This window comes from Schistocerca nitens, chromosome 10, assembly GCF_023898315.1.
Source record: "Schistocerca nitens isolate TAMUIC-IGC-003100 chromosome 10, iqSchNite1.1, whole genome shotgun sequence".
Lineage (NCBI taxonomy): Eukaryota > Metazoa > Arthropoda > Insecta > Orthoptera > Acrididae > Schistocerca > Schistocerca nitens.
Genome location: NC_064623.1, coordinates 123,090,573 through 123,106,560, shown reverse-complemented (window position 1 = coordinate 123,106,560; position 15,988 = coordinate 123,090,573). Strand labels below are relative to the sequence as shown.

Here is a 15,988-nt window from a genome sequence, read left to right as displayed (position 1 = left end):
CTGGGTAGCCTTTAACTATATATATACGAAGACAGTAAATTGTTCCCGAACGCGGCACACATTTTCAGCTGTCCACATCGAGGTATATTCAACATCTGTCGGCAGCTGGGGTTTTCAGTTAGTCAAAATTTATTCCAGGAAACAGCTGCACGGTCATCAACAGTAACTGTTCTTTCGACAACAAGTTCCTGTCTTCGTATATATATAGTTAAAGGCTACCCAGGCGTTGACCTTCGTCTATACGAATGCGCACATGTTGCCCAAACTCCTACGGAAATCGCCAAAGCGTGCGCGAGTAACGAGTGGGTGGATGATACAGAAGTGCAGATGTCAAGATGAGTGACACAGAACATGTAAGCCTTGAGTGTGCGCGGCAGTTAAAACCAAATATGTAAAAACGGCTATGAGCACTATGCGACTTAACTTCTGAGGTCATCAGTCGTCTAGAACTTAGAACTAATTAAACCTAACTAAACTAAGGACATCCCACACATCCATTCCCGAGGCAGGATTAGAACCTGCGACTATAGCGGTCGCTCACCTCCAGACTGTAGCGCCTGGAACCGCACGGCCACTCCGACCGGCTACCAAACATGTATTAGTATTTGAAAGCCACTGGTGGCCACATATGCCTAGCACTCCTAATTGAGGGGATGGAAAGGGTGCGACACCAATAATAGCTGAAAATGATTTCTTTTAGTCTCATATCTAAAAACATTCTGGGTATGTTGGTTGATTAGTGGCAGCCATGATGGTTTTTTACACCTATTAGTGAGTGAGATGAGGCTGAGTAAGAATTACTTTCACACATATATGTCGATGTATAATACAGAAAAGAATCTAGTGACATAGTCTCAAGAATATCTAGTGTTTTTCGTCATCTTCAAATGATATCATTTGATTCATAATGGGTGTAACAAGACCATGCAGTCATCAGATGAGCCCATTTAAAAATTCTCTCTGGTCCCCCTGTATTTCCTGTTCATATTTGTTCTCTTTCTTCGTATTCAATTTAGGACAGCTAATAATCCTTTTAATCACAATTACATGACATGTTTTGTCATCCAGTGGTCACCAGAGATAAATAGAACACAATACTTATTATAATGATTATGTTGTCCTAAATCAAGATTTGAGCAAGGCCACGATTTAAAACCTAATACCCTCCTTTACAGTACTAGTCACCTCCACCATATCAGTGATCTCTGTATGACATGATAAGCTAAGACATTCCACGAAACACTTCCCTTTGTATTGCTATTCCCAAGTTTTGGTTTTCCACAGTGGAGCTACTTCCACAAACCATGTGGAAGTACCTATAGATGTTGTTTTTGAAAGCATAGGCAGGTATATCAGTGATACAGACGGTTTAATCGGGCCTGGAGAAGTGCTTTGACAGCCTAATGGTTAAGGCGACTGCTGAAGAAGAGGAGAAAAAGGTGGCTCAAGTCCTGGTCTCACATTAATTTTCATTTGTCACAATGTATTCATTAAATTGCAATTTCAGTGTTTCAGAATGGTTTTTACTGATACTTCATGTCATTACATCTTAACGTTTTGCATCTACATCGAATACATCCATTTTAATTCAGTAAATAAACACTCAACATAGTCTCAAGTATGAACTGCAGTATCTTTGTTGCAAACATGAATTTGGACTTGAAACAAAATACTGAGCAGTGTATCTGATGAGAAAAAACATGGATGGATATATAAATAGAGAGAACGCCATTAAATTACGAAGATTTCCATGTTGTGCCACACAGTGGAAGGTAAGTTAGGATTTAACATCAATTGACAATGAGATAATTCAAACATTGTTCTCTATTGTGATAGACTTGAAATTGTGTGTAATCACATATGTCAGTAATGACCATAGAGACCAAAAATCTATCTGTTAGACACTGATATCAGTCATTTTCAATTACGTTTGCAGGTCAGAATCCCCTGCTTCCCATTTCTACCCCTAAGTCCACAGAGTGTAGTTTACTGCCAGTTTATTTTATGCACAGTGGATTGCTTGTGTTGCTTGGTTGTTTGTGATAGTTCAGGCATTACAATTATTTACCATAAAATGTATTATGGGACTTCAAGAATACATTAAAATCTCTCTTTGTTTCGTTTGAAAGTGATCCCTTAAGCCTACATAATAATTACTTGAAACAATATTTAAATTTTGGAGCTCGTGGAAAAACATATAAAATTGAAAATACACATAAATGTAAGGTTAATTAAACAATATTTCATACCTTTTCTAAATCTTCAAAAATACTTGCCTGAAAGAGGTCCCACAAAAACAAACAAAAATTGAAAATCAGCCAGTTTATTATAATCCAGTACCAGATATGAAGTAGGGTCCAAAGCAGGAGGGAATAGGTAAGATCAAAATATAATATCAAGGAATAAATAAATGTGAAATTAGTTAACATCTTAAGAAAATTCAGCTCAAACCATATACTTCTCATTCTTCATATCTTTCTATCTCATATACTTCATGAGAACCAGACTAAAATTTTCCAATTTTAAGGTATTTTCATTTATCTTTTTAACCATTACATTTATTTCTCTCATCAGAATACAGTTATGTTTCCTTCCATAATTTGTTTCAACTATTTCGAATTCAGCAGCATCATGTTCTTCATTAATTTCCCAACAATATTCAAATTACATTTTATATATTATGAAGTTTAACATGTACAGATAGTGTTAAGTCAGCAATTTGATTACGCTTCCAGTTTGTCTGGGAAATTATAAATGTTCAGTAAGCTACATCAAATTGTATTGAAATTAATAATTTATAATATTAATTTTGAAAATCTTTTGTTTACCACCCATTCGAATACTTTTTTGTATTTGTCAGTTATAAAACGATATTTCCATCATCGAATTATTAAGTATTTATTTCTCTAATTCAATTTCGTATTCATTTTCATATCCCACTATTGGAACACAAACATCCACACCATCTGCAAAAATTTCCCTTGTGCTCAAAGACTGTTTTATTTACACTCCAGTATCATTAACATCTGACCATAGCTGAAGAAAGTAGCCAGCTGCATAAAAGATACAATTACAACAATTTCCCTCATTATTTCTCTACAGTCTTTCAAGGATCCTCCAGGAAATTCTGACAGATAAAGAACTTGATGCTTTTCCTGTTTATCTCATTCTTATTTATGCTATATTCTGCTAATGATATGGTAAAGCTAATTGAATTAAAACAGTAATGAAATGAAAAGCTGTTTAAACAGAAATATAATTTTCCCATCTTCATTTGTATCAACTATATTGCATGTGACTTAAATTAATTGGTTTCGATTTCAGAGATTGATATGGTGTATAAAATCGCTTTGGTTGACTTGATATTGCAGTTTCTTTAGTTCTATTACAACTGATAGTTTCATCATTCTCAGCAATTACACACATTATATATTCTTGGACTTTATCATGTGTTGGTACTAATGAAGGACGTTTTGGTTCATAACTAGAAGAAACTCCAATGTCAACTTCTGACTTAAAAGAAAAGAAACTAAATGTCTAAGTCCTAGGTATCAGAATGCATGAATCATCTGAAGATTACACAATTGCATTAAGAAAGGAATGCATAAAAACCTTACATTATTCATGCACAACTGAAATAAAAATGGAATGCTTTTTGTTGAAGATAAATGTTGTTTGGTTACAAATTATTCAGTAAACTCTTAGAACATATACTATTTAATGTTTAAATTACAATGCAGAAGGAAAGAAAGGTCATAAAGGAACTGCACTGAATACACATTAAATTTATCGTCATGATGATGCAAATAGTAATATAATCAGGTCTTGTAAGGCCTTAAACTGAATAAATATTTTAGTATGACCTGGGAAGAAATGAAAAAAAAAAGAAAATCAGTATCAAAAGGAAACTGAAAGAAGTATTCAAAAGTACAAACTGAATTTAATTTGATATATTAGTAGATGGATGGTTACTGATGTTGAGTAAATGACTGGCAATAACAATTGTCAGAATGAAAATGTGGGATGTACGAAAATATTGACAAAGGAATTCGGCTCTTTCATCATCAACAATCTAAAAGGTATTTCATATTTAATACGGTTTTTGATTAAAGTTGAGCAATTAAATTTCCACATACATTGTGGAAATCAGAGAAACATGGTAAAGAAATAGGTGACTGGATCAATAAATATTTTCTTTTTAAATTAATCATCTTGGCTACATTTATTGTTTTCCAGGTATGAACTTTGGGAGAGTTGAGTTAAGGGACTGAAGGCATTAACTCATTGCAAGGTGAATAAAAACAGAATTTATTGCTTAAAGTGCGCATAAATATTTAGAATATGGGTTTGAAGTATCCAAAATTTTAGACTTAATCTAAAAGAAAGAATGTACAATTAAGTTTTCAGATGGTGAAAACATAGTTGCAACAGCTGGCAGAGAAATTATGCAAGGAAAAAGAAATTTCAAACTAGGAGCAAAAGTAAGAAATAGTACTACATTAAGGAGCACACTTAGTTTAAACATAATATTTCTCCTACAGGTAAAACAATAATGCAGCTTATAAACATAAAATAATTGAAGGAAGTATATGTCATTGATCTTAACCTTACATGTTACTCTTTAGAAAAAGGTTACTGAATAAAAGAAATATAAAAAAGAAGGTTCTGGGTTAAATAAAACTGATGAGTTACGTTACTTATTGTTTCCTACAGTAGGAGCACAACTATATATAGTGGGTGGCGCTGATGCAATAACAAGAGCTGTCAAAAACAAATAGAAACAGGTTGCTGAATTAGCTGAACAGAAAAGACATATTTTGGAAATTTAAAAAGGCAGGTTTGAAGAATCAACTACTATTATATAATACAAACTTTGATACAGAAAATTTTTCAAACGAATTTAAAAAATCCTGAATTAGCTTTGTTGTAAGAAATATTTTGACAGCTTCAGTTAAATATATCCGATCAGATGAGCTATAATATAGTGTAGAGAGAATTTAAGATATAGATGAATATATTTGAAGACATTTATGGTAATATATCATCAAGTTATTTTCTGATTTTTTTAGGTTAATTCTTACTTTAATCCTCATCGATGAGTCAGATGCATTCTTGATATCCGGCGTGAAACGAACAATATTCAATTCTGGCAAACTACACTATGTGATATCAGATGCTACAAGGCTCAGAAAACAGTGGAGACTACATGTTCAATAATTATCTAATGGAAAATGTGACTATAACATTGAATGTTCCGTAGGCACATCCGAAAAATATATCATAGCAGACTGTCAAGAAAGGTTGTACAGTATGCTGTAAAATTAAAAGGAAAACCCAACTGGCTTAGGGAATTTCATGAAAGCTTATAAGAAAGTGGCAAAAATAAGCAAGGAATTGAAGACAAAACACGATTAAAAGTGGGAAGCGTTTGGAAACATGAAGCTCCAAAAAATAGGAAAGAAAATGGATATCAGAAGAAAGAAACAGGATAGTTAACAGATGGAGGAGTGTTTGGCAAAGTGTGAAGTTTAATTAATGGATTAGAAAAAAAGAACTCTGACGAGAGGTTTAGTGGTGAATGAGTCTGTGTGTCTCACCTGAGGTCAGAGATGGCGGAGGAATCCCTGCGCTTGCGGCCAGTGAGCGTGGCGTCCGCCGAGGACTCGCGCCTCTTGCGGAAGCCGAACCCTGACGAGGTGTGCGTCTCCGGGGGCGGCGCCGAAGTCGTCGTGGAGGAGCGCCCCCAGGGCAGCGACTTGGCCAAGTCCGCCAGCGTCTCCCGCCGACTGTGCCAACACCACGTCACATCACGTTACGTACACAGTATGAACTTAATCTCAAGTAAAAGCTATTGCACACCCAACTGAATGGGTTGTGCATTTGAGTCGAACCACACAGTCACAAGGCGCTAATGAACAATATGCAGTAAGTGAAGTTTACTGCTACAAAGGAAAATTCGTTGAAACAGTAAGATATGTGAAGTGTAGGGTATTTCGAGCTAGGAAGTCACTTGAAGCCAGAAAGATACTCTGTGTCAAAAGAATGCAATTAGCTGGAAGGAAATTGAAAGCTGCAAAGCTACTTCATACTGGAAGGATACTTTGAGCAATTTCGGACTGGAGAAGTAAAGAAGAGCTTGACATATACATCATGTTGGAAGGATATATCAAGGCAGAAAGATACACCAGGATACGCCTTTGGGGACCATACAGCGAGCAAAAAGTTTACATTTTAGCTGCACAGATGTGGAGATGGAAGAGTACTTGATGAAGATGGAAACCTTGTGTCAAAAGGATATGTCTTAGTGGAATATTTTTAGCCAAAGTATACGTCAAACTGGAACTATACTGCAAGCCAGAAGAATATTGCGAGGCGGAAAGAAATGTTAAATAGGAAGAATAACATGATCTCTTGGGCTGTATGAAGTTGGAAGGCTATGACGAGCTGGATTAATATGTCAAGGCAGAAGAATATGGAAAGACATGAAATGGCAGAAGGATATGGCCTGGCACAAGGACAAATTGACACATAAGGGTAATTGGAGGTATGTGGATACATTGAAATTTTGCTGGCGTATTCTGGCACCAGCACAACCTTGCTGCATAGAGGTTACGAGAGTATCGATAGAGGCCAAAAACAAGACTCCCTGGAAACACGCCGCCAACGCCCTCTTGACCGCCAGTATTTAGAATCGCCGCTATGGACCGGAGGGCCAGTTAGTTCAGGTACTTCGAATTAGTTCAAGCCCGTTGCACATAGTGAGTTCCAGCGTTTCACCAAATCGGAGCTGCAGAATTAGCCTCTAACACAGAGACAGGCAGCATGTAGCAGCCTTATAGTGAACATAGCCGACTTCTGCTTCACCAGTAGTGAGGCTAAAGTAGGCTATGTAGGACAGCTTGCACCACAGCACATGGAAGCTTAAGCTAAGTAGCTATTTGTTTATGAATAAAGAATCCACTTAATAATTGCTTGCAGTTTGTGTTATAGAACGAGGATACTGGCCAAAAAACCAACATCTCTTCCTTGCTTCCCATGGTACAGCTATACAGAGACAACGAGATAACATAAAAGCTGGTAACGAAAATCCAACCGAAATAATACGATACACTGAAATACAAGGATATGTTGTTCTAAAGGTACATTGAGGCGAAATGGTACTTCAAACATGAGGGATATGTGGCGGGTATAGGGTGGGCGGGAGTGTGTGGGTGGTGAATGTAAGTCCAGCTAGAACTAAAGAATATGTGAAGCAGAAAGTATACAGAAGGATATGCCATGGCAGAAGAACATGGCGAGGTACAAGAATACGTTGATACAGAAGAACAAGTGGAGACAGAAGGATACAATGTGAGAAAAGCACTCAAAGGTTTCAAATTCCCATGCCCAGTCAACCACATGAGAAGTGTCCACATAAGATGCAAGGCCTTGTTCTGTCTGAACAGCCGAACTTGTGACTACAGAACATTTGAGCAGACTCTGGACAATACCATGGAAGTGTACCCGACAAGAAAATATGGTGGATTAGCTGAGGATTTTGCAAAAACAACACCTCACCCTGTGAAGTGAATAGTAATAATGGACAATCTCGTTTAGATATGCAGCCCTGCTGCTATTGTTTCTCAGATCAGGGGAAGGTTTCATACTAACATGGGTGTCACTGACATTGATAGATGGCCTGGAAGCAATAGTCAACAGTGTTTGAGGGGACAAGAATAAACTTTAGGAGGTTTTTTATGTTCGACGTATTGGGACAGGTTTTCCTGGGTTGACGCCGTAAAATATGCTTTGGTAAATGGCAAACAGAAGAAAAGAGTTAGAAAAACATACTGACAATATCTTGCTCCTCACAAGTGATGGTAAAATTTAGTAAATGGAACATACAAATTGATATTACATTAATCTTCAAGAAACACATTGGGTTCAGATGCAGCAAATGAACAAATCTGATACATTAAATGTATATGCTAACGCTAACTCTTGACCATATTGATTCTGCAGATCACACATCACACATTGAGACTGAATTTTGACTTTTTCCTAGATGCGAACAGAAATGCTATGGAATTAATTGAATTTCGGTATTAACATAGACATAAATATAAAGTCAATGGAATTAATTCAAATCAAATTTTTGTCACATTGCTAGTGAAGCACAATTACGTACACTGCGATACAAACCCGTAGCATTCCTGAAGTTATACAAAGGAAAACGTTTTTACATGTATTCAGAAACATCGCTTCATATAATAATTCGAACCATAGGACAAATGCATGTCTGACTCTGTACTGAGACTAAAACAAATTATCACAAATGATCAAACTCTTCTAAGATCAAGCATTTACACCATTATACTATAAGTGGAAAAATAATTTTGCGCACGCCAGCTGTGCACAAAGACCGACAGTGGAAAAGTTGGAGCCTGTGTACTCAAACGGTTAGGTTGGAGTCCAGAGAGTGAGCAACTGAATCTGCACTGGATACTCCTGAAGAAGATATAAATGGGAGCTGAGTTAATATCATAGAGAGATGACTCCGTCGCTGTGTGGGCTACCACCTCCTACACACACATAATTAGTGTAAGGACATGCAGGATGTGTGTAAGACAACAGGAATGTGATAGGGCTGGTGGTGAGTTGAGGAGTACTGCAGTCAGAGGCCGCGTGGGATTAGCTGAGCGGTCTAGGGCATTGCAGTCATGGACTGTGCAGCTGGTCCCGGCGGAAGTTCGAGCCCTCCCTCGGGCATGGGTGTGTGTGTTTATCCTTAGGATAATTTAGGTTAAGTAGTGCGTAAGCGTAGGGACTGATGACCTTAGCAGTTAAGTCCCATAAGATTTCACACACATTTGAACATTTTTTTTGCAGTCAGAGTAGGGGGCCACCTGGTGAACAGCACCTTGTGACAGGAGCCATGTAGCTGAGCTGGGTGTACCCACCCCACTTATCCAAGAGGAATGTGATAGGCTCGGTGACGGTTTGGGTAGGCAGAGTGGGTGGGAACCTGGTGGGTGGGTTGTTGTGGATGGAGTCATACAGCTTTACTAGCTGTAACGACCCCAGTCTTTCAGGATGGGTGTAAGACAAGAAGAATGTGATTAGTGGTGAGTTGAGGTGTTGGGCAGGCAGACTGCGTGGGAACCAGGTGGGTGGGTTGTTGTGGATATAGTCATACAGCTGTAACAGCTGTAACCACCCCAGTCATTCAGGATGGCAGTAAGACAAGAGGAATATGATAAGACTGATGATGAGTTGAGGAGATGTGCACTCGGAATGCGGCGTGGGGGGGGGGGGGGGAAGCACATAATGAGTGGGTCCTTATGACTGCAGCCACGTAGCTAAGCTGACTGTAACCACCCCACTTACCCAGCGTAACACAAGAGGAATATGGTCATTCAGGGATTGCGCAGGCAAACTGGGTGGGAACCTGGTGAGTGGGTCTTGGTGGATGGAGTCGTGAGACTGGGCTAGCTGCAACCACCCCTCTCATCCAGGGGGTAATACAAGAGGAATGTGGAGGGTGGTGGCGGGTTGAGCGGTTGGAGAGTCAGAGTAGGGGGTGAGGGGGCGGCCACCTGGTGAGCGGGTCCTTGTGGCTGGAGCCTCTCAGCGAGCGGGATCCGTGCGAGCTGCCGCCGCCCCACTCGCGCAGGATGTCGGTCAGCTGGGCCAGGGAGGAGCGCCGGCGCCGGCCCGCCGTCGTGGGCGGCGACGTCTCCTGCGTCTCGGTGGGCGGCGACACCGACGTGATCTGCGCCGCCGAGTCGCGCCGCCCCGCGCCCAGCCGCTGACGCAGCGTCGACTCCTCCACCTGCCGCCACCAGAAACACGCGTACAACGCACTACACGCTGCGGGAAAAGGTAAGGTTTCTTCTCCAGCTACCCACAAGTTCAATTAAAGACTTAGCACGTGCTGTGGTTGGCTCGAGACAGGGAAGAAAACGGGCCCTGACAACACACATACCCTACGCACTAGACACCATAAGAGCTTCACTCCAGGGGATAGTTATGATTGAAAACCCACTCTCTGATGAGGCCATAAGAAATTGTACACAACCTTATACAGGGCTTACATGGGAAAGAATCTGGGACATAACTTTCTTTAGAATTACTTTTTCATCTTTGTTCTGCATAACCAGCGCTACAACTCCTAAATCACGTGTGAATAATACGGTATTTTACCCAACTGTCACGCTGCGTTTCCTAAGGGTTAAAATTTGTAACACGGATAGCAAGTCCCACATTTCACTTACTGTGCGTATACACTACAGTAGCAAGAGCTATTTGTACCTTAACTGGAGGTACACACCAGTCAGATTTCTAGCTTATTTTTCGTATTCAAGGAAAGTGATGTAAGCTCTATTTCCATTCAATGTGTCAAACTTCGTATCTGTATACTGGCTATTTCTCAGGGGTTTTCAGTAGCAATATGTAACCGGCCTTCCTCTCTCCCCCACCTTTTTTTCATTCCAACGACATACATATGAGTCGTTCTGATGCTCAGAGGCATTAACATCCAAATGGTATACGGTACCATGATACCGTCACCAATAACATGCCAGAATGTCCCGAATAAATACCACCTGAGGTCCATCATTCAAACAGGATGGAAGCAAATAAGCTCCAATTTTCTAAGACTGTACAATTATTCCAGTCCACAACTTGTGAGGTAATCGTTGCCGGTTATCTGAGACAAGCATGTCTACGAATTCTCAGCACTCCATATACTGCTATTTCAGCTCATGAAATTACCGTCACAGTTGAAAGGGGTCTCATCAGTGAACAACAAAATAGCACGACCTCCAGCACGTCGGATAATCAATTGACGGAATCAAACTCCTAGTGCAAAGTAGTACACACCTTTTGTGTGCACGTAAGACTTACCAAAACACAAGGGGCGTCCATACGATTTGTCGATTTTAAAAAATGTTTTCCAATGTAAGAGGGTGCAATATGTTCAAATTTCTAAGAAAAATGGCGGTAAACTGTAGGGAATAACGGATAATATACAAGTATACACGAACCTAGAACGAACAATAGGAGTTGAAGACCAAATACGAAGTGCTCGCATAAAAAGGGTATAGGAGAGGGACGTAATTTTTCACCCTACTGTCATATCTACACATTGATAAAGCAATAATGTAAATGAAATAAAGGTTCAAGAATGAAAGGATATAAATGGTATGATACGCTGATAACATGGCTCTCTTCAGTAAAAGTGGAGAAGTATTACCGGATGAGTTGAATGTAATGAACAGTCTAATGAGTACAGAACAGAGGCTGAGAGTAAACCGGAAAAACACCAACGAAATGAGAAGTAGCACAAATGAGAATAGAGAGAAACTTAACATCAAAATTGGTAATCACGAAGTAGTCGAAGTTAAGGAATTCTGCTGTATTGGAGGCAAAATAAATCTTGATGGACGAAGATAGGACGACAAAGAAAGCAGACTAGTTTGTGCAAAGAGGACATTCCTGGCAAAGAGAAGTCTACTAGTTTCAAACATAGGCCTTAATTTGGGAAAAAAACGAGTGAGAATGTACGCACAGCAGTGTATAGTAGTGAATCATGGGAAGTGGGAAAACCACTACGGACAAAAATTGAAGCATTTCAGATATGGTGCTGCAGAAGAACGTTGAAAAGTAGATGCACGTGTAAATTAAGAGATAAGTAGGTTCTTTGCGAAATCGCCGAGAAAGTAACATACGAAAACCACTGAAAGCAAGAAGGATGACAGAACATGTTTTGATACACCAAGCAGTAACTAAATTCCCTGCTGCTTTCGGTAGCTGTAGAGGTCAAAAAGTGTAATACAAGACTGGAATACACACTACAAATAATTGAAAATGTAGGGTGTAAGTGCTGCTACTAGATGAAGAGGTTAGCACAGGAGAGAGATTCATGGCGGACGACATCAAAGCAGTCAGACAAACTGATCATTCCCAAAAAAATTGTTTTGATGAAGCTGTGCACTGAGAGAAATGGAAAGTGTCACAGCATGACCCGTAAGTCCTATATGTATCGAACATTGTCGAAATATTCTTCACGTAAGAGGTGGTAAATTGTTAAACGTTCGGAACTGTTGTCTTTAACCAACACCAGTATGAAGTATACATGGTATTCTAATTGTAAACTGTCGAAGCTGCGTTGGTAAAGTACCGGAACTTCAAGCGCTGATAGAAAGCACCGAAGCTGAAATCGTTATAGGTACAGAGAGCTGGCTTAAGCCAGAGATAAATTCTGCCGAAATTTTTACAGAGGTACAGACGGTGTTTAGGAAGGATAGATTGCATGCAACCGGTGGTGGAGTGTTTGTCGCTGTTAGTAGTAGTTTATCCTGTAGTGAAGTAGAAGTGGATAGTTCCTGTGAATTATTATGGGTGGAGGTTACACTCAACAACCGAGCTGGGTTAATAATTGGCTCCTTTTACCGACCTCCCGACTCAGCAGCGTTAGTGGCAGAACAACTGAGAGAAAATTTGGAATACATTTCGCATAAATTTCCTCAGCATGTTATAGTCTTAGGTGGAGATTTCAATTTACCAGATATAGACTGGGACACTCAGATGTTTAGGACGGGTGGTAGGGACAGAGCATCGAGTGACATTATACTGAGTGCACTATCCGAAAATTACCTCGAGCAATTAAACAGAGAACCGACTCGTGGAGATAACATCTTGGACCTACTGATAACAAACAGACCCGAACTTCTCGACTCTGTAAGTGCAGAACAGGGAATAAGTGATCATAAGGCCGTTGTAGCATCCCTGAATATGGAAGTTAATAGGAATATAAAAAAAGGGAGGAAGGTTTATCTGTTTAGCAAGAGTAATAGAAACGGCCAATGACGCACTATGAACACCTTGCCAGAAGGCAGATTTCAGACCACCTAACAGATCAAAACGAAAATTTCTGTTCCGACACTGATAATGTTGAGTGTTTATGGAAAAAGTTCAAGGCAATCGTAAAATGCGTTTTAGACAGGTACGTGCCGAGTAAAACTGTGAGGGACGGGAAAAACCCACCGTGGTACAACAACAAAGTTAGGAAACTACTGCGAAAGCAAAGAGAGCTTCACTCCAAGTTTAAACGCAGCCAAAACCTCTCAGACAAACAGAAGCTAAGCGATGTCAAAGTTAGCATAAGGAGGGCTATGCGAGAAGCGTTCAGTGAATTCGAAAGTAAAATTCTATGTACAGACTTGACAGAAAATCCTAGGAAGTTCTGGTCTTACGTTAAATCAGTAAGTGGCTCGAAACAGCATATCCAGACACTCCGGGATGATGATGGCATTGAAACAGAGGATGACACGCGTAAAGCTGAAATACTAAACACCTTTTTCCAAAGCTGTTTCACAGAGGAAGACCGCACTGCAGTTCCTTCTCTAAATCCTCGCACAAACGAAAAAATGGCTGACATCGAAATAAGTGTCCAAGGAATAGAAAAGCAACTGGAATCACTCAACAGAGGAAAGTCCACTAGACCTGACGGGATACCAATTCGATTCTACACAGAGTACGCGAAAGAACTTGCCCCCCTTCTAACAGCCGTGTACCGCAAGTCTCTAGAGGAACGGAGGGTTCCAAATGATTGGAAAAGAGCACAGGTAGTCCCAGTCTTCAAGAAGGGTCGTCGAGCAGATGCGCAAAACTATAGACCTATATCTCTGACGTCGATCTGTTGTAGAATTTTAGAACATGTTTTTTGCTCGAGTATCATGTCGTTTTTGGAAACCCAGAATCTACTATGTAGGAATCCACATGGATTCCGGAAACAGCGATCGTGTGAGACCCAACTCGCGTTATTTGTTCATGAGACCCAGAAAATATTAGATACAGGCTCCCAGGTAGATGCTATTTTTCTTGACTTCCGGAAGGCGTTCGATACAGTTCCGCACTGTCGCCTGATAAACAAAGTAAGAGCCTACGGAATATCAGACCAGATGTGTGGCTGGATTGAAGATTTTTTAGCAAACAGAACACAGCATGTTGTTATCAATGGAGAGACGTCTACAGACGTTAAGGTAACCTCTGGCGTGCCACAGGGAAGTGTTATGGGACCATTGCTTTTCACAATATATATAAATGACCTAGTAGATAGTGTCGGAAGTTCCATGCGGCTTTTCGCGGATGATGCTGTAGTATACAGAGAAGTTGCAGCATTAGAAAATTGTAGCGAAATGCAGGAAGATCTGCAGCGGATAGGCACTTGGTGCAGGGAGTGGCAACTGTCCCTTAACATAGACAAATGTAATGTATTGCGAATACATAGAAAGAAGGATCCTTTATTGTGTGATTATATGATAGCGGAACAAACACTGGTAGCAGTTACTTCTGTAAAATATCTGGGAGTATGCGTGCGGAACGATTTGAAGTGGAATGATCATATAAGATTGATTGTTGGTAAGGCGGGTACCAGGTTGAGATTCATTGGGAGAGTGCTTAGAAAATGTAGTCCAGCAACAAAGGAGGTGGCTTACAAAACACTCGTTCGACCTATACTTGAGTATTGCTCATCAGTGTGGGATCCGTACCAGATCGGTTTGACGGAGGAGATAGAGAAGATCCAAAGAAGAGCGGCGCGTTTCGTCACAGGGTTATTTGGTAACCGTGATAGCGTTACGGAGATGTTTAATAAACTCAAGTGGCAGACTCTGCAAGAGAGGCGCTCTGCATCGCGTTGTAGCTTGCTCGCCAGGTTTCGAGAGGGTGCGTTTCTGGATGAGGTATCGAGTATATTGCTTCCCCCTACTTATACCTCCCGAGGAGATCACGAATGTAAAATTAGAGAGATTAGAGCGCGCACGGAGGCTTTCAGACAGTCGTTCTTCCCGCGAACCATACGCGACTGGAACAGGAAAGGGAGGTAATGACAGTGGCACGTAAAGTGCCCTCCGCCACACACCGTTGGGTGGCTTGCGGAGTATGAATGTAGATGTAGATGTAGATGTAGATGAAGTGTGACCCCTATTGGAAGCAATACAATGGTATAGCCATTATGGCACAGAAGCAAACGACTTCCGAATGATACGTTGAGCAATAGTTTGATGAGCTCGTGTCAATTCATGTAGACTGCAAGTTTGTTGTACTAGCGAGTATTCGGCTTTCCTTAAAGATATACCAAATCAGTGTTCGAGGATGGAGAGTTATGGGTCTCGATAATCGCTGCTGGCTTTGATCTTTCATCAGGTCATCTGTAACCACGCTGACGTCGATCAGGCATCCATAATCAGAAAAGATACCCATCAGTGTGAACCAAAGAATAGCCATCAACGGGCCAGCTCTCTCTGGCCCCATATTTTACAAGTCTCATTAGTCTTGTGTAGTGATGTCAGCGATAAAGGAAGCAAGGCTGGTCTAGACCGTAACTGAGTGTGCAAAAGTTCGCGGTATCCAGCCTGTAACCTCTGTCCGGATTAAACGTTGTCATCCGAGTATTCCTCCGAGCAAGCCAATCATCATGTAGTCCTTCTGGAAGGCCTGTGCCTACCCTTCTTGTCACACTGCAGTCCTGATCCCATTTCGTCACCATTCGTCTGTGTGACCTGTCGATATGACGGTCCTATGTTCCTCATGCCATTGGCCTTTTCAGACAGAGAGATGGAGGCAGACTGCATGTGAATGTGCACTGTGTGATCCAAAGCATCCGGACATCCCAAAAACATACGTTTTTCATATTAGGTGCCTTGTGCTGCCTCCTACAACCAGGTACTCCATATCAGTGACCTCAGCAGGCATTACACATCGTGAGAGGAATGGGGCGCTCCGCAGATTTCAGGTACTTCGAACTTGGTCAGATGACTGGGTGTCACACATCGTACGCCAGATTTCCACACTCCTAAACATCCCTAGGTACACTGTTTCCGATGTGATAGTGAAGTGGAACCGTGAAGGGACACGTACAGTTGAAGAAGGTCGTAAAGTGTAATAGGCAGACATCTATCCAGACCATCACACAGGAACTCGGAACTGCATCAGGATCAGTTGC

At 40.7% G+C, this 15,988-nt stretch overlaps 1 protein-coding gene across 1 annotated transcript in view; it reads right to left on the bottom strand.

The window, feature by feature from the left end:
- LOC126209925 (serine/arginine repetitive matrix protein 1-like) overlaps positions 1 to 15,988 on the bottom strand; it is a 124,703-nt gene that overhangs the window by 99,830 nt on the left and 8,885 nt on the right. The window contains exons 3-4 of the mRNA XM_049939044.1: positions 9,576 to 9,811; positions 5,598 to 5,786 (exon numbers count right to left, since the gene is read on the bottom strand). Coding sequence (XP_049795001.1) covers positions 5,598 to 5,786; positions 9,576 to 9,811 — 425 coding nt within the window. The remainder of the gene's footprint in view (positions 1 to 5,597; positions 5,787 to 9,575; positions 9,812 to 15,988) is intronic.